Here is a 19,169-nt window from a genome sequence, read left to right on the forward strand (position 1 = left end):
CGTTGCACAGCAGACTGCTGTGATTGGTCTGCGTGTTCAGTGCCGCCATGCGGTCCATTGGTGTTGCGGTGTTCATGATACTCAAACATATGGCCTTCAATACTGGATGATGTGGCAGGATTCTGCCTTGATCGAGCAAACTCTGCCTTCATGCCTTATATCGGAGGCTGTGGCTTTTGATTCTCATCTCTTTCATTAATCGAGATGGACGAGAATTGTAAGCCACATCATTGTCAGTAGCAATAAAAACGTCCTAGTCAGTAGTAAAAGGTAATTTTCCGATGCACATCAAGTGGCGATCACAGAGTTATGCTGGCATTTAACTGCATGCCTCACTGAAGGTCACTGTTGCATCTTTCAACAGCTACAGCTTTAACTTCATGAGTTACAATGCTACTGCTTGCTCTTCACTGTTTCGCATAAATATTAGTTTTATATAAATATTCACACACATGGCGAATAATGATACAAATATTTGATTTGTATCAGGTTTTGTTCTTTCAATATTCAATTGGTATTTGATTTGGTTTATAGCTAAACCTACATATTCAATTTGGTACCGAATCAAGAGTAACAGTATTCGATTTTGTTTCGAAGAAGTACTATTCACACACTCCTTCTCAATAATAACTAGGCCAAATTCAATAATAGAGAGAAATACAACCTTTGTTCGTAGAGTTCCGAGACTGAGTTCATTAAAAAAATTACGTTTAACATTGAAATCATTTGTGCTGCACCCCTTCGAAATAGTCTCCCTTGCAGTCTATACACAGCTTCCAACGCTTCTTGAGGTCTTGGAAACAGCTGGAAAACGCTTCTTTTGGCAGGGCTGTCAGCTCCTTTGTCGTGGTGTCTTGAATGGCCTCCACGCTCCCCATCCAGCGACCTTTTAGGGCTCTCTTCACACGAGGATACAGGAAAAAAATCGCATGGGGGAGAGGTCAGCCGAGTACAGCGGATGGTGAAGTACAGTAATGTTGTGCTTGGCGAGAAATTTTGTCACGCTGAGAACAGTGTGCGGCCTTGCGTTATCGTGGAGAAGGCTCCATTGTCCAGATGCCCATAAGTCAGGGCGATGGCATCGCAGTGCATCATGCATGTGTTGGAGCACGCAGATATAAAACTCCCGATTCACCGTCTGCTCTTGTGGGACGCACTCGTGGTGTATGACACCGCTGGCATCGAAAAAAGCTATCAGCGTCGTCTTTGTTTTAGTCTTCTGTCGCCGCACCTTTCTCGATGCCGGAGAGCTTGTGGACCGCCATTCGGCGCTCTGCCTCTTTGTTTGAAGATCGTATTGAAAACACGTGTTTTGTCTTCAGCAATGATGCTGTCGCGAATGCAGCATCCTTCGCTGCCTCGGAGAGCAAATCAGCGCTCACTGTTGCCTGCGTGTCCTTCTGGTCCTGTGTGAGGGAGTGCGGCACAAGTCTGGTATTCAGCTTTCAATTCCCCAAGTTCTCACGCAAAATTTGCTGGCATGTTGTCTTACTAATGCCGAGAGCGTCTGATAGCATGCGGAATGTAATGGTGCGGTCTTACTGTACGATTTCCCTGGTCCGAACTACTATGTTTTCATTCCGTGAGGTTGAAGGGCGCCCCTGCCTTGTGTCGTCTTCCATCGGCATTCTCCCCGAAACGAACCTCTTGTGCCACTCGAAAACTCACGACTGCGATTATGTCTCGTTGCCGTAAGCGTCACGAAGGAGCTCATGCATCTGTGTGGCTGTCTTGCCAAGCTTCACGCAGAATTTTATGTTTACTTGCTGTTCAAGGTGGACGTCCATCTCTCCACATTCACTCAGAGTGGAATGCGCAGACGACTAATGACTATGTATTTTTTACATGTAGTGCTATCTAGTGGCTGCTACAGCAACTAACATAAATAGCTCAGGTTAGCCTGAAAAGATGGTGCTGCACATATGCACCAACATTTCTTTTGGGGAATCATTGCTAGAGAGGAAAATAAATCAGTCTCGAAACTTTACGGACAAAAGTTGTAGTTCACTATGATCAGTTACATTACGAGTAACACCAAAATAAACTGGGCAACAGGAAAGATGCATGTTGAGCAGGCATGCATTTTGGTGATTATATATAAACTACGCCAACCAAAAAGAATGAAGAAGATGATGTTTCGGCTCCTACACAAGAGCTTTGTTATGCTTAGCCAAACATAGTACCTTTAATTTTTTTGCGATCCTTGTTGCATGTGGGAAGAAATTATTTCTGGACATAAAAAAGTGTTTCCCTTGATTATTGGTTTTGGCTTTTGGAGAAAGGAAATGGCGCAGTATCTGTCTCACATATCGGCAGACAGCACTGTAAGGGAAGGGATAAATGAGGGACTAGGAGAAGGAAGGAAGAAAGAGGTGCCGTAGTGGAGGGCTCTGGAATAATTTCGACCACCTGGGGTTTTAACTGCACTGACACGCAGAGCACATGGGTGCCTTTGTGTGCATCCAAACATGGGCCTGCGCTGTCAAGTGCAAAATTATTTCCGAGCCCTCCACTACCGCACCTCTTTCTTCCTTTCTTTTCTTAGTCTCTCCTTTATCGGGGAAGGAAAAATTTTTTGGTGTTATCATGAAAGCACACAGACGTACCTGTAACATTGGCTCCAAGGTGGAGTGGGACATTTACTGTTGCACTTATCTTGGAGGCACTGCACTCTCAGCTTGGTGTACATGAGCAAACATCCTTGCCTCTCATTGAGCTTGTTACACTGTTTGGTGCTATTGAAAAACACCACTACAGTGGTTTGTATTAAGATGTTCTAACTGATTGTAGCAAATAGCGTGTCCTTTTATTTTGGGTGCAATGAGACTTTTCAACATACTTTCTGTTTGTGCATGGCTGAAAACATGTCTGCCATAGTTTAAAGCCCTTCAGTGGCTCTTCTCAAAGCGTAATTTTTCTTGACACTTAAATGCAGTATCTTCAAGGTTTAACTTTTATTTCTGTTGAACCTATGTGTGCATTGGGTTAGTTTCTGGTCTGAGTGGACATGGGATCACATAGGGACTCCTACATATACTTCAATAGTCCCCTTGATTTCAGGTGTATTGTTGCGCTTTCATCAAAATGGTATGGCTGCTGTCTTATGCATTCTTGGCACACTATTTTGACGATGATAGTAAACATTACTATTTCCATTTTTGTACCATACGTATTTACACGATTGTAATTCAAAATTTTAAAATCCGAAGTGGGGGGGTCGACTTACAATCGAAACAAAAAGATGGCACTATAAGTAAAGGCAGGACAAACGAGATATTGGGCATGCTACAGCGTGGTTGCATTTTTGCTGCGCGGCTACGTCGCATCGCTCTTAGTGCTGGCCTTGAGCAGCTGCTGTGTCAGCCGCAGAACTTGCATACCCTCCCCGCGCTGGCGGCGGCCGATGGCGGCTATCGATGAGCAGCAAACTGACACCCCACACTCCCCACATGTGGCTGCAGACCGCGGTTGCTGATAAGCAGCGGCGGCGGCGGCACAATAACGCAGTCGCGTTCTACGGGAAGCTCAAGTGTCCAGCAAGTTTTCTTTTTGCTTTCAAATGCGCGCTCAGTGCTTAAGGGAGCGTTGATAATTAAGGGAAGGGCCGCTGTTCCAATCGAGGTGGCACCACCACTCGTAACGGCAGTGGTGCCGGGGAGTGTCGGTAGCCGACGGAAGAGCCGACGCCATTCACGCATGGTTTCTCTTTGGCTTTGACGCATTTGACTACTGCCAGCCACGTTTCAAAAGTTTTTAATGTAGTGCTTCGTCAGTCGCCATATGTGCTCCAGGTCCGGCAAGCGACCGGCGCTCGTTCACGGCTACAATCAAGATGACTGCCATTCTTTATGCCGAAGAAACGATCAACTGCACGCCGGGCCACAAGTTTGACATTCGCAACGGGTGATACAAGGGTGGAAGCTGCAGTGAGGAAAATTTTCAGCTGTTCCACGCGATGTCGTGATGTGGCTGTTTGCAAAGTGCAGGATTTCACTGGACGACGACATTAGAATGATGTGCTGTGGGGCTGCAGCAGCGATCACGATGGCAGCGCTGGTGAGGAAGATGTCACAAGTGTGGACGAGTAGACCTGTGACTAATACGTTTTCGTTTTGGAATGTGCCCACGGGAACGCCCGGGCGCGGCAGCTGATAAACGGTGGCTGCTGGGTAATGTCATCGCGTTCAGCTATTCAAGGCCAAGCAAGCTTAGAACAACCTTGAAGATCTTTTTTTTAGGAAATGTGATTTGGGGGGGTCGACTTACATTCAAATCGACTTACAATCGTGTAAATACGGTATTTCCAGTCTATAAAAGCTGTAGCTGTGCCCCTGCAAATTGCAGTTTTTCTAAAAAAAATAACTCTCAAATTGCACCGGTGAATAAGGCACACTTGTTTGTTTGGTAAGCACTATATAAAACCCGCTTAAAATATCTTCGTTAGTGTGAAAAAAAAATGTCTATTTTCTTTTCAAACACAATTACTAGACATGGCAACAGATGACATGCAGTGGCATGTCATGTCATTTTTCATCCTTCTAAAAATGCACTGAAAAATTATTTAGAAAAACCATGACGAATGCACCAGAAAATGCAGTATATAAAGTTACTGCATCTTCATAATAGATGCGTTTGCATAATCAATGTACCTTTTAGATTGCTTGCAAAATATAAAATTTTTCTGACATATTCTCTAACATTTTCTTACAATTTTTCTAACATGGCATTTTTTTCTTTAAGTGCATCAAACATACAAGTAAATATGCTATATATTTTAATGTCACAAGTATAGACAACTGGATGGACAGAGAGAACTTAATTGAATTAGCACGCAACACAATTATTGCAGGTTACTGTGCCAAACATCACGCCACCGTTGTACAACACCATCACACCCCACAAATTGTGTCACAGCGTCGAAGAAGCCAAGGAGTGTGCAGCTGTGTATGCCCTGGATCACCTGCTAATGAAACTAGAAAGTGAGTGCTGCTACTTATACAATAAAAACTCGATACATTTGTCTAAAAAATATGGGTGGGGACGGGAGGGACATATTATGTGGGAAAATGTATGATCCAAACTGCCTTAATTTTCAGAAATACATCTGTTGAATGAGGTATGCAAAGCCATTTATTAACGATTTCATTTAAGAAAAATGTCAGTTGGCATTTCTTGGCACAAGGTCTGAACAGCTTCTTTTCTAGTGCTCGCAGAAATCGCTGCATGTTTGTGTTGTCCATAGCATAGAGAAACTTGACAGCAGTGGTGGAGGTAGTCATAATCTCATTCCAGTCATTTTTGGATACATTGCCTTTTTACGCGTGTCTAAGCACTGCGGTGAACTGTAGCATCCAAACCCATCCCTCTTGTATGCAAGCGCATCATTGTATTTTTCAAATGCTTGGCCCCCTTGGTCCCTTATTATTTTTTCCAGTCCCTTGGATGTTCATATTAACAGCTTCTACTCTACTCAAAACGACAAAATTAGATCGGTACACTGATGTGATAGAGCATGTGTTTATGACCTTTATGGCATACTGGCGTTTTTCTATTGCATATTTTGTAAAGGTTGCCAATATGTACAGCATTTGCCAAAAGTGAAAAAACAAAGAAGTTTGCTTCCAGGCTACATAGAGCATTTGTGGATGTACCAAGTTTTGGAGGGATGAGGACGATAGTTCCTTTCATCTTGTAGAGCTTTGAAATGTCGGCGATTTGTAATGAACCAACGGTATGGCCCAGAGATCAATCCTTTTTTTCTGCACATTTCACAAAGGCTTTCTTTCCAGTTTTTAAACCCTGATAAGGATAAGCTTTAAGCAGTGGAATGTAACGGTGCAGTTAGTTCGGGGCACAGTTTGACGAAAGAAACACGGCCATCATATTGACTTTTTTTCTTCATCTTGACATATTCAACTGCTACTGACCCGACTTTGTTTTTGTCCTACAGTGTTGTCCTCGGAGTGCCCATCACTGACCAGTCCCGTGTTTGTGGCTACTTCTCCCTCGGCCTTTGGGCATGGTTACGTTCCATACACTGCTGTGCATCCAGGAGCAGGTAGTCCTGCCTTGATGATGCCACCTTGGAACTTCAGTGGCAGCTCATTCTAGTCGCCCTGCCGTGTTGCTGTGTCCGCACTGTGTAAGCACTGTGTTGTCTGCCTGCATTGTCTGCCTTTGCCTGGCTTAGGATATTTTGGCCTGGCTTGTGTGCTCAAGTATTTTGCACTGTTTGCATAGCGCTGGAAAAACTGTTAGTGAAAACATTACAAGTCACTCTCATCTGCAGTGCCATCACTTGTAAAACCTTCGTGGGTAAAAGAGTGGCATACTTGATTGCTTAAATTTTTGGAGTCTAGCGAACATGGACTCGTTGTGTAGCACGTTAATAAGCTGCCCATTCCCATAAAGTAACCACCGAATATGACTTGATTTTAACTGAAGTTTAGAACAGTAAGGCTGTCATCCCTCGTTAATTCGAAAATCCATATGATTCTATAATTCGAACTGTTGGCTCAGTCCCGGCCAGCACTCATGTATATCTATGGCATAGGATGCTTACTAATTCGGACGCTACAGGTCTCGCACCAGTTACCTGAAGAAAGCCGCATCCAGATATGACTGGCGTGGTAAGAAATCATCGAAATTGCTCCGCACAAAACCAGAGTTCCATGCTGCTGAGTCCTTTGATGTGCGTGTGACGGCTGGCACGACAAGGAGTGGCCTAGTCTCAGAGAACAGTCCAACCGCTTAATTTTGGTTTCAGTTTTTTGAGTTTCACGCTAGCCTTTGGTGACGGAGTCTTGGCCAGCCAGCACCTACCAGTCAACAAAACCCAGTTGAGCACCGTTTTGAATGCCGAGTTTTGCATTGCTGGTATTTTCTTTACTCATTTTTTTCTTATGCAGCTTTAGTGCCCCTGAGCCGTTTCCTTTGCTTGTCTGCATAATTCCATTCTTCTAGTGCGGCGAAACTGCGCGCTAGTTGTGCGGTGAAGCTTTCACACACGTTATGGTGACACTTGCGATGGGTATGATGTGGTAACGATGAAGCTCCACTGAGTCGCACTGTGAAGGATGCAGGAAGGCCTTAACTTTCTGGAGCAGCTCCGCTTCAATGCTCCTGACAGTATGCACAGAGTAAAGCATTGATTTAAATGTGCAAAATAGTCATTGCCGTGCTATTCTCATCTCAAAATTGAGCAGTCTTTGTCTAGTCTTTCACCGAATAAATTTGCCGGGATACAAGCAGTTTCCGAGTTTTTTCTGGGTCATTGAATAATTCAAACCTTCGAATAATTCAAACAGTTTTTGTGGTGGAACGAGATTTTACTGTATCTGATATGATAATGACCCATTGCTAAATGTGGCTGTGTTGCTGGGCGCCATACGTCTGCGAAGTGCCTCGGAAGTTCCAGTTTAAATCACTTTTATACTTCTGTCCTCAATGCCTGAGTAGTGAAATCGTCAGTCTTAATTGTAAATACCCATACTGCTGGTACTGGTTTCTAGATGTATTTTGCTGTGAGAAAGTTATCTGCAGCTCAAGATGCATTATTATTGTTAAATTAAGCACTATTAGTGTTTTTCAGCCGATTACTTTGGACAAACGTTTTTGGCATATTTCCTACTGCTTAGCTTGCTGCTTATGTAAAGCCTGGCTTGGCAGTTAGCAGCTTTGTTATAGTGATGGCTCCAATTTTTCTTGCAATTGCTTTTGAGGTGTGTTGCATCCTTTCTGCATTTTGTGCAAGTACCTGCATCTATGTACAAAGTATGTCACAATAACGTGAGCTAAGCACCAGAAAGAACTTAAGAAAAAATTGCTGGTGGTTTAGCTCTGGTTAACCCTGGTCGAAAGTGAAAAGCTGCATCTCCCTGGCTACGTTTGTGGTCGAACGACTGGCGGTTTCCACGGCAGGCGTCGCATCGCACACACCTAGCGTTAGGCTGAAAGCATCAAAGTGCACCGGACTTTTATGCAGAACCCACTTTGATGCCCTGCGCATGCAATTTCAGCAGACGCTTTCCTGCTCCGCTTGGTCAAGGTGTGTGACGTCACGGAGGGAGTAGGCAGCACACCTGGGATGCCTCCTTTCCTCCTCTCTGCAACGCGGTGATGGAGCACACATCTGCCGCTCTCGATGGCAGGCATCGCATTGATCGCACCTAGCGTTCCGCTGAACGCATCAAAGGGCACGGGCGTTTTATGCAGAACCCACTTTCATGACCTGCACATGCGATGCCAGCAGATGCTTGACTGAAGGTCAAGGTCAAAGTTGAGATAGTTGGTGTAACAGCCACTGGCGTCGCTGCTGTAGCTGACGTCGTGTGTGCGAGCCTGGCTACCACCAGTTATGCTCATGGTTTGACATTTAGCTACATTCAAGGCCAAACTTACGGCCCCGTTGACTGCTTGAAAAGTTGGCGTAGTGAAGCTTTTCGCTTTAAAACAAATGCAAGGTACAAAAAAGTGATTCTGTCAGTGGTGGCTGCTTTGTGCAGAGAGCGGTGTCTCTTACTTTGTTACTATCTAATTACTATTTAATGTTATTAACTTTTGAGACAATGTGTGGAAATTTTCAGTGAGAAAGTCAAAGAAACTCTCAGCAGGGAAATTTTCATAAACGGTATGTAAGCTCTGTGGCAATATCTCACCCAACTTCATTTGTTACCATGTATTTTTGAACATTGCAAAGCTACAGGTTCAGTTTATGGAGCTCTACAGCTATAATGTTTTGTTATTTGAAAAATGCTTACATGGAGCAGAGCGGAGAAACGTACGCTACTCACTTAGATAGGGATGTGCAGAACACGAAACGAATCGGTTACAGTTTGCTTCTTTCAGGTGGCAGTAGTGATGGAAAGTATGCAACAATGTGAACTCTTGCGCCTTTCGCAGTGTTACAACAGACAGGCGACTAGAGTAGCATTGGTTGGGCGTCAGTCCAGGATGTATGCAGTGTTTGTACAACCGTAGTTCCCTGCAGTCAGGCAAGCTCTTAAAGGTGCACTGATTGGAGTGGATTTCACTTATGGCTTCCTGTTGAAGGAAGTTCTTGATGCAGTACAGAGTGAGACTTCTTTTCTGCTCGTGCTGCAGACCTTTTATTTACCATCAAAACACAGATATGGAGAACACCCCTCAGTGGTGTCATTGGCACTCACGAAGTCACAATAAGAGGTTACACGTAATTATCACTTTGGTTTAGTGCATCATCCTATGGCTTATGTTTTGAGCCAAGCAGGCAGGATCCATCACAATAAACAGTTTACCGCTCAAAGCTTGCCCATCGGAGACCTTGTAACGATTCTACAGAGGATTTTGCCTGTTTAACTGATAGTGAAAAAGATATAAACAACACCAGTGGAGGTATTTTTCTATGAAAAAAAATCAAAGGTGCAAATTCAGAGGAAATAGAGTGGTAATGAAGTACAGACACCCTGAATGAATAGCTTCTGGAAGAAAATAGATAGTGTGTAAAAGTTTATTCTGGGTTTCATGGCATCTGGATGATCTTTTCATCAGTCCTCTGAACATGTCTGCATTCACTCAGGATACCTCAAACTTCTCTAAAACATCCAAGTCTTGTAAGGCTGTGGTTGGCCTTAAAAGTTTGAGATTGCATTCTCGAACTGCCCCCTCGCATTATATTCGTGTGAATAAGGTAAAACACTTGTTTTTCTATAGTACTATCGTTCCTTCTGATACAGCAATAATAGAACCAAAAGAGACAATGTGGCTGCTTGCATACAATTCCGCAAGAAATGCTAAAATTAACGATTTTCCCTGGAATCGCGGTAAACTATAGGCCTTATCATGATCGATGGATTGTGTGACCACTGTAGAGCGCCGTCAGATGCATGACCATTTGGTCATATCTCTATTGGTTCATCAAAACCCCTAACATGAGAACAATGTCTTTACACATTTATGTTGCATAAATAGATTATTAATTACCTCTAATTACCTACCTCTTCATACAGCATTGCCGTTTTAGCAGCTGACCGTGAAACTCTTATTGTTGTTATAACTGTGACCTGTCTGCTTCACCCATCTCTTTCTCTCCCTCCATTTGTTTTTAATTATGCGCAGGCGTCTACCTCAACACAAGTGCCCGGCCAGTGTACTTTATTCCTGGTTACTGTAATGCAGCATCCTAAATTGATGTGCATCTAGCATCTTCGTGAATTGCGTTTTGCACTTTCTTGGATTCCATTTTTACTGAAGTGCAGCCAGGCAGCTGTACCCTCAGTTTAGCTAAAGAAACTTGTTTTGTGAGCATTTGTTTTTTGGTGTGTTAAAGATTTGCAGCAGCATTGACAGTCTTGCCATGGACATTTACTCTGCGGAGTTGGCAGTAACCTTTTTAGTGTTTTGACAGTCTTGCCATGGACATATACTCTGTGGAGTTGGCAGTTACCTTTTTAGTCTTTTACTGTGGTTATTCCATGTAGTGTAAGCTTTTAGCCTTTACAGCATAAAGATGAACTGCACCAGCTGATTTCCATAATGCTGAAAAAAGTTTATGAACACGACGGAGTTGTGTAGTGCCATCGTCAGTGTTTTGACTTGAGGACACCTTGGAGCACAGTATTCAGGCATGTTTTAGAGCCCCTAATTAAGCTTGATATGGTTACTTTTTGTGTACATAGATTTAAGAGCAGTTCCAGTCCAGGAGAAAAATGCAATGAGGATTATGAATTTGGAGCACAGTTTAGTGTATAATGAGAGCTGTATGGACTGTGAAATTTGTCCTTTTAGGTGTTTTACATCAAAGCATGCTAGAATTAAAGTGACTAAATTCTGCCCATGTTGACAAATGCTTTGAAATTTCAGGAATGAAATTGAAGTTGCAGTTTTTTTTAAAGAGGATGGGCCATTTGCAGAGTAGTCATGTGGCACAATATTTTTTTTCTTTTCAATTTCTGTAACAGTTTCTTGACGGTGTCTGGCTGTGCTTGATAATGGGTCACAAAATCCGTGCTGAAACCTTGGGTGTTCGAAAATGGGGGAATTTTCTAATGGTGCAGTTTTCATCAAGTTGCTGCTTCCGTTCACTGTTATTTATGCCACAGGTTTTAATTCTGAGTTGAGAGTTTTTAAATTAGTTTTAAACTGTTGAGGCTGTTGCTGGGAGCATGAGTGGTACCCAGCAGGCACCCAGGTGCAGTTGTAGCCTTTCCTAATGTTCTCTGGTTTATGTGATGGTTGCTTTCATAGCAGCCAGCGTCGAATATTTCATTGCCTTGCTTGCAAAGGTGTGCCTTTTTTTTATATCGCACATTGTGTTACTAGATTAGGCAGTTGTATTTCTAAGTTAAACCACTGCACTGTCTGTGCTCTGATCTCACTCAGTGGTGGCATTTGTTGGTCAGCTTTTGCTTGGTGCAATGCTTGGCTGCAGGAGTGGCTTTTTTTGGTGCAAGATAATTCCAGGCACTTATTGTCAGTGCCACTGTGTAATGTTAAATTTTATTTGCCAGAGAAATTATGGTGGCACATCTCTCATTCATATCTCGGGAAAGGGAATCTGTTGCAGCTCTCACTTTCTAAGCAGCAACAAATGACCACCACTGGCTGTCAAATCCCACTTCTTAGCCCTGGCATAACTGCAGATGATGCGTACTTAACAGGCATTATATGTTCTGCATTAAAACTAACAGGGACCAGAGCCAAATGTGGCAGTAAGCGGTATGTTTGCTGTGTTCGAAACCAGAACACAGATCATGGGGTTTAGACAGTAAAGGCAGTAATGCACTCTTTTCCAAGCAACACCATACTTGGCACGAGAGTCGGCCAGCCTGTAACATCACAACAGATGCACAAAGGTATCGTTGTTTTGGGTTTAAGTGGTTGTTTTTCTTCGTTTTTTCTTCATTAACTTTTTTCTCATTTTTGCACTGGAGCTCTTGACTGAGTCAGTAGAGCACCGTTGTGCCTGAGGTTGCTATTCAAGTTGTGATGGTTAATGTCTTTTCTTTTAATGTGAGGTTGCTATTCAAGTTGTGATGGTTAATGTCTTTCCTTTTAATGAATGACCCATAAGTAGTTCTGCCAAGCTCGTACATTCCTTATCTTTGCTCATAGCTTCTACATGTAGCAGTGCCAAATGTCATGTTTCATGTCTGTTTTATCACTTCTTTGTGCTGTTAAGAGTTTATAGTATTAAGCCTTTTTACTTTCTTTCCTTGGCTCATATGTTGTTCTCCTGGCTTTTCCAATAGAGTGTGCTTCTTACTTGGGTTGTCATGGGTGAGTCCCTCTAGTCACATGCTAGCTACCAAAGGCTTTTTGCATATAGTGTCATGTTTCTTCATTCTTGTACACGAGTTTTCCACATTCCATGTTCTTTTACATTCCAAGTTCTTTAAGATACCATAAATGTGTGCGACTTCTGTATGCCTTTGCAGAGTTTTTGTTTCAGGCTGTTTCTTTATTGCATCCTCAAGCATGAGGGGCTTGTTTTCTTAAAAAGGCCAGTTTCATTGAGGACATTGTGGATGTTATCTATGTGTCTATGTGTCCTGCCATACGTTTCATTTTTTCTCAGAGGTGAGTTGTTTTGATAGGCATTGATATAAATGCTGTGTCGAAGTGTGACCTGAAGTGGTAAACAGTACTACCTGAATGACTACCAAATTACATCGAAGCATTACTGGGAAATTAAGAATGTATGGCTTTGAACACTACTATTTGCAGAAAAAATTGGATTTGTCGACAGTACAAGTTTGTCTATGGGTGCAAGTTGTAGTATTTGTCACCTGTAAATATTTGAATTCCAAGGTGCTGCTTTGTATGCTTCAAAGCCGGAGAACTGTTCAGATAAGTTATTTTTAATTTCAAAAAATGTGAAATTCATATTTCAAGCTAAAATTATTTATTCTTTCATTGAGATTAATATCAGCTTGCAATAACCATAGAATTCTAATTGCCTCATTTGTTCAGTTTTCAGTTTTTCTTTTTTAACTATAAATTTTTTAATTGGTACCGCTCCTGTTTTTAATAATTATGCAGGTATGCATAAAAGTGTCTGTGGGCTTCGGTTGGAATCTATATTTGTCTCTTGGGCAGTCTAAGTCATTATTGTTCCTTGGGAATCTTTTTCAGTGGGTGTAAAATTCTATTCATTGAAGTGCTCTTGTGATAAAAACATTGAGCGAGTGACTACATTAGGATCATGGGTATTTGAAATACTTTGCTGACTTCTTGATGGTAAAGTGATGCAGTTTAAAATGCCATTTCTGCTGGAATATGCAGATGTCTACAGAAGTTTTCAGTACACAGAAGCTACAAAACAAAGTTTCTTGCCACGTGGAGCACGCAGCCATGAAGAATTTTCCATGGACTTTCGACATGAATACGTGACTTTCACCCTACCGCCATCAATGTCTGGCTGCGCCAACTGGCAGCGATAAAATTGGGGTTTGTTTGTGCCTTCCTTGTTCCAGAAACTTCTGCATATGCCTGCACATATCTTTTCGTGAAGTCTACAAATATCCAAGCTCCTTGACAGAGTTGTACTTGTGTGCTTTTATGTGTAATGTTTTTTAACAAGCATTGCCCTGTGCCAGCTATGCTGCAAAACCAAAAATTTTTTTTTTTTTTTTGTGATATGCAGACACCTATGCACATTTGCCCCCTTTCATGTTATTTTCTTGCTTTGTTGCTAAATCTTATGTGCTGACACGTTTGTGGCAGGGTTATATGTTGATGTTATTTATGGTTGTTCATGCAGTGTGCACCACACTCACAAGTGGCTTGAGTGTGTTCTTTGTAGTGTTTAATAAAAGTGCCTTTAACTTTCGTTTGTGCTTCTGGTTAAATCAAGAGCTCTTTCTCTTGCGAATGCTGAAGTGTCTGCATTAAAAACAGAATGCAAACTACAAACTTGTTTGTAGTTTGCAGACAGACTACAAACTCTGTTGTTGGGCACCATTCCTGTTACTAAAGGATAATACCAGATCAAACGAACCAGAGTTCGTGCTGAACCCCTGCTATATTTTGCATAAAATTTTTGGGTCATTATTGAACCAACTTTGGGGTAAAAAATTTCCTCGTCATATAACAGCCCTTTGAATTTGACAGCCAAAAAGTGGGTCTCACTAAAACTGCAAAAATCAATTTTTTTACGTTTGCACTCGAAAAGTTTTTATAGATGCTGCAGGTGCACTCTGGTTTTTTATCTCTTAGCAAAGAATTTTCAGCATAAAGTTTTTGCATTGTTTTAATCCATTTCCCCAAGAAGCATAGTTTTTGCTATTTTATTAAGAGAACATTACTTGGCTCATTGTGCGAAAAAACCCGCCGGCGTCAGAAAGCCATGGCAGAAAAGTGCCACTGCCGCCGCCCAGTCAAGAGAGGGAAACGCTCTGCATTGCGGAATGCAAGTCTCCGCCTCAACGAAATAACAACATAAAGAGAAAGGAAGCTCGCAGCTGCAGCTGGTGTCAGGGGGGACCAACAAGTTTAAACCTGTCCTAGAGAGTGAAGGAATGAGGAGGAGCCTCCAGTTAGAGATTACAAAAAAGAGAAAGTCCCCATCACCAAAGTCGGCTGGCCTTCAATTTTCAGAGTCATGAGCTCGTCTAATCCGCCAGGCAGGGGTAGATTAAGAAAAGCAAATAGACTTTCGTGGTGTGTGGAAACTGCGGTAGCTAGAGGTAGGTAGGTAGGTTAAAACTTTATTGATGAAGTGTTGCAGGAGGTTTGATGATTGACGAGGTGTTGCAGGAGGTTTGGTTGGCTTGGTTCTTAATCCCGGGTGGCGGCCATCAGTCTACGACTTCTGGAGTACTTCTCTGTCCATTCCACCAGCCTCGTCTGCGAGGCCGGCTCTGAGCTAGAGACCGCGATCTCCCGACATTCTAGGTCTGTGAGGTTCAAGCGAGATGGTGGTTGGAGTTCTCTGCATATGAATAGTATGTTTGAAGTTTGCTCTCGGAGCCCCACAAAGAGAGCATTCGGGTTTGTATTTACGCGGCCATATTTGTGCCAGATAGGCTGGTGAAGGAAACATTCTGGACTGGAGTTGCTTCCATGTAGTCTGTTGTTCCTTCATGAGGGTGTGGTGTGGTGGTGGATATATGAGCCTTACCTCTCTACAGTGTAGCGTGATTTCACTGTAGGGGATTAGTCTGTCCCTCGCACAATCCCTCTCAACTGTTTGGCCTGCTCAGATGATATATGCTCGAGCAGAGTGCACCTCCTTGTTTCCATGGTTGCCTGTGTGGGCTGGCACCCAAACTAATTGAACTGGTCTGGGGTCGTGGGGGCTTGATTGAAGAATTTTGGAGGTGTCAAAATAGATCTGTCTTTTTGCAAAATTCTTGATTGCAGTTTTGCAGTCGCTCATTATGAGTGTGGCAGTGGAAGATGCTATGGCTGCCTCTCCACTTCGAGGGAGGGGATTGCCCTTATTGAGCCCGAGGCCTTGTGTTTGAGGTCGTGTGACACCACGCTTAGCGCGTAGGCTGGGTTGCATCGATATTCTGCCATGTCTATAGACTGCATCTTCATTGTCCGCATGTTTTTTATACGTGGCTTAGGTGCGTATTTTCCAGAAAAAGCAGCGTTAAAAAAACGTGGACACAGTCGAGACGACAAGGACGTGCGCTGCAACTTGCAACAGATCTTATTGTGAAAGAATTAACTCTTATAAACATTGTGTACAGCCATGGCTAACGTTCACGAATGCGCAGATGTCAGCTCTTTTTGGGAAAGGTGTTGTATCCCGTACCGTTGGGGAACTGCCCGGAGCAGCCGGAGCACCACCACGTCAAGCACCCGCCACGTACCTACTTCGACCAACTCCCCCCTTTTATTCCAGTTCAATGATGAATATATATACAGATGTGCGAGTCAGCTGACCAGATAGGGCGCATGCCTAGCGCCACCTAGTTTATACAAACATAACTACAGAATACAATACCACATTATTCCCCAACGGTACGGGATACAACAGTTGGCGACGAGTGGTGAAGTAACCGAACGCGGAAGCAATGAGCCTGCATCAACCGCCCGAGTTCCTGCCGACGCCCGGGAAGCCCGCCATTCCTTGGACGCAGTGGCACCGCCTTTTCAAGAACTATCTCCTGGCGTCCGGGAGCGACGCTCACCCACCTGCGCGCCGTAAAGCTTTGCTGCTACACTGTTTGGGTGTGGAAGGCCAACGCTTGTACTACGCGTTGCCGGAGGAGAAATCGTCGACGCCGCCTACAGAAGGAAAGGAAGGAAGCGGTACGAGCGACGAGTACGATGCAGCGGTGACTACGTTGGACGCTTACTTCACTTCTAAAACGAACGTCGTCGTGGAGCGGCATCGGTTCGGACAACGCACCCAACTGCCCGGGGAGACGGCAACAGCGTTCGTCACGGCGTTGCGTGAGCTGGCATTAAGTTGCGACTTCGGTAAGCAGGCTGACGATTTTATTCGTGACCAACTTGTAGCGAAAACGTGCAACCCTGTTCTTCGGGAACGCTTACTGCTTGAAGGCACTTCGCTCACTCTTGAACGCGCACTGGCTATTGCAAACAGTATCGAAGAAGCCACGAAATACTCACTTGAGCTGCAGTCATCGGCTGCGAGCGTTCAAAAGGTCGAAAAACATCGGATGCCATGCCGCTCAGAAACGCAGTTACCGCGTTCGCAGCAGCCGAAGTCCTGTTTCCGTTGCGGGTCTTCAGGGCATCTTGCAGATTCCAAGACATGCAAGGCGCGGGGTAAAACTTGCAGCAAATGTGGCAAACGAGGACATTTTCAGCGTGTCTGTAGAAGCGGCATGCCTGACGAAAGGGCTCTTGCTGTCCGAGAAGTCGACACCTGCAGTGCATCCGGCGATCTCAACGTGTTGCTTCTCGACCGGCAGTGCAAAGGAGGGATACACACAGAAGTCTTCGTACAAGATGTTCCTATACGTTTCCTCGTAGACACGGGTTCTGCTGTCTCCATTCTGTCGAACGCCACGTATTCAAGGTTGAAACGCTTCCCTTTGCAGCCAACATCAGCGTCACTCTACGATTTCTCTCGCCGCAGAATAACCATCGAGGGGTGTTTCATGGCGCCAGTCATCTTCCAGGATCGGCAGGCCGTCATTCTCTTCTACGTCGTCAAGGACGGTACTGACATTCTCGGCATCGACGCTGTCGAAACGCTGCGTCTGCAAATCAACGGTACGTCATTGCAATGCACCCATATTACGCAAGCGCCAGAAGGCCTTGACCGTGAACTGTTTTGCCAGTTTCCGCACTTGTTTGATGGCAAGTTAGGGCTTGCAACAAATTTTGTCCATAAGGTCAAGATAAGAGAAGGAATCACGCCTGTTGTTGCTAAGTTGCGGCGTTTGCCATTTTCAATGCGAGACCGAGTACGCGAAGAGCTGCAGCGCCTTGAGCAAGAAAATGTCATAGAAAAGATTGACACGTCTGAATGGGTGTCTCCAATCGTAGTAGTAGCAAAGAAAAACGGCAAGATAAGAATTTGTGTCGATCTGCGCGAACCAAACAAAGCGATTGTCGTTGACAAATTTCCACTGCCGCACACGGAAGAAATATTGCACAAACTTCATGGCGCAAATTACTTTTCAAAGATTGATTTAGCAGCTGCATATCACCAAGTTCTGCTAAGCCCTGAAAGCAGGGAACTGACTACCTTCATAACCGATAGTGGACTGTACAGATTCAAGCGCGTCTGTTTCGGTCTTGCATCAGCACCGTCTGCGTTTCAGAAAATGATGGCCACTATTTTGCAGAACTGCAAAAACACTTTGTGCTACATAGATGATGTCATTGTGTACGGAAGCACACGTGAAGAGCACTTCAAGAATTTGAAACAAGTTTTGCACTTGATTGCAAAGGCTGGATTGAAGTTGAATGACAAATGCATTTTTAATGTGCAAGAAGTCGACTTCCTTGGTCACAGGATCAGTCACAAGGGAATACGCCCTTTACAAAGTAACATTGACGCCATCAAGGCTGTGCCAGCCCCAACAAATGTCGGTACTCTGCGCTCATTCTTGGGCATGGTAGGCTACTACGCCAAATTTATACCTGACTATGCGGTGGTTGTCGAGCCTCTTCGAGAGTTGCTACGTAAGAATGCCACATTCACATGGAACCCTGCAAGACAAGCTTGTTTCGAGCAACTGAAATGTTCCCTGGCCACAAGATGTTTACAGCTATTTGATCCTGCGGGTGACATTATTGTCACTACGGATGCCTCATCCATTGGCTTGGGAGCAGTGTTGCAACAGACAAGGAATGATGAACTGGTGACGATTGCTTTTGCTTCTCGCAGGCTTACTTCACAGGAACAGAAGTATTCTGTAGGGGAATTGGAAGCCCTTGCTTGCTTGTGGGCATGCGAATATTGGAGAGTGTACCTTTGGGGTCGTTCATTCATATTACGCACCGATCACCAGGCTCTGGTCACACTCCTTAGTACAAAGGGAGTAGGTCGCCGACCGTTCCGGATTGCGAGGTGGCACGCCAGGCTGTTGGCATACAACTTCACGATTGAATTTCACAAGGGTGACAAGAATACTGTTGCTGATGCTCTTTCAAGGATGCCCCTTCCAGGTCGTGTGGAGGAAGAGGAAGAAGAGACTGTTTGTGTTGTCTCAACATGCATTACTCATGAAGAGTTTGTCATTGAAACGATGCAGGACCCGTTGCTGCAGCAGGTTATAAAGTGGGTGACATCGGCATGGCCCGCAGTGAAGATGTTGCCTGCCGAAGCAGTTCCGTTCTACCGGGTGCAAACTGAGCTCTCAGTCGTTGGAGACCTCCTGCTTCGTGGTGACAAATTTGTAGTACCTTCGTCCCTCGTAGCACGGCTTCTTGACGCAGCCCACGAGTCTCATCCGGGAATAACGAGGACAAAGCAGCGACTACGTGAGCAATACTGGTGGCCTGCTATGTGCAAGCAAGTAGAACAATTCATTGCATCCTGCGCGGTATGCCAATCTGTTGACAAGTCTGCAAAACCCGTGACACCACCTCTGCAGCCAGTTGCATTCCCATCTGCACCATGGCAGAAGCTAGGCATCGATATTGTGGGCCCTTTTTCCGAAGTGCCGGCAGATTGCCGTTTTGCCATTACAGCCATCGATTACTACAGCAAGTGGCCTGAGGTTTGTTTCTCAGCAAGGGTGACAACTGCAACAGTCATC

The 19,169-nt window shown here is 44.2% G+C and overlaps 1 protein-coding gene across 1 annotated transcript in view; it reads left to right on the forward strand.

Annotated features, from left to right (window-relative positions):
- Positions 1-13,807, forward strand: part of LOC144110945 (putative RNA-binding protein 46) — an 88,537-nt gene extending 74,730 nt beyond the window's left edge. The window contains 3 exon segments of the mRNA XM_077644017.1: positions 4,850-4,979; positions 5,951-6,058; positions 10,096-13,807. Coding sequence (XP_077500143.1) covers positions 4,850-4,979; positions 5,951-6,058; positions 10,096-10,163 — 306 coding nt within the window. The 3' untranslated portion in view covers positions 10,164-13,807.
- Positions 13,808-19,169: the final 5,362 nt, after the last annotated feature.

The sequence above is a fragment of the Amblyomma americanum genome, chromosome 11 (assembly GCF_052857255.1).
Source record: "Amblyomma americanum isolate KBUSLIRL-KWMA chromosome 11, ASM5285725v1, whole genome shotgun sequence".
Lineage (NCBI taxonomy): Eukaryota > Metazoa > Arthropoda > Arachnida > Ixodida > Ixodidae > Amblyomma > Amblyomma americanum.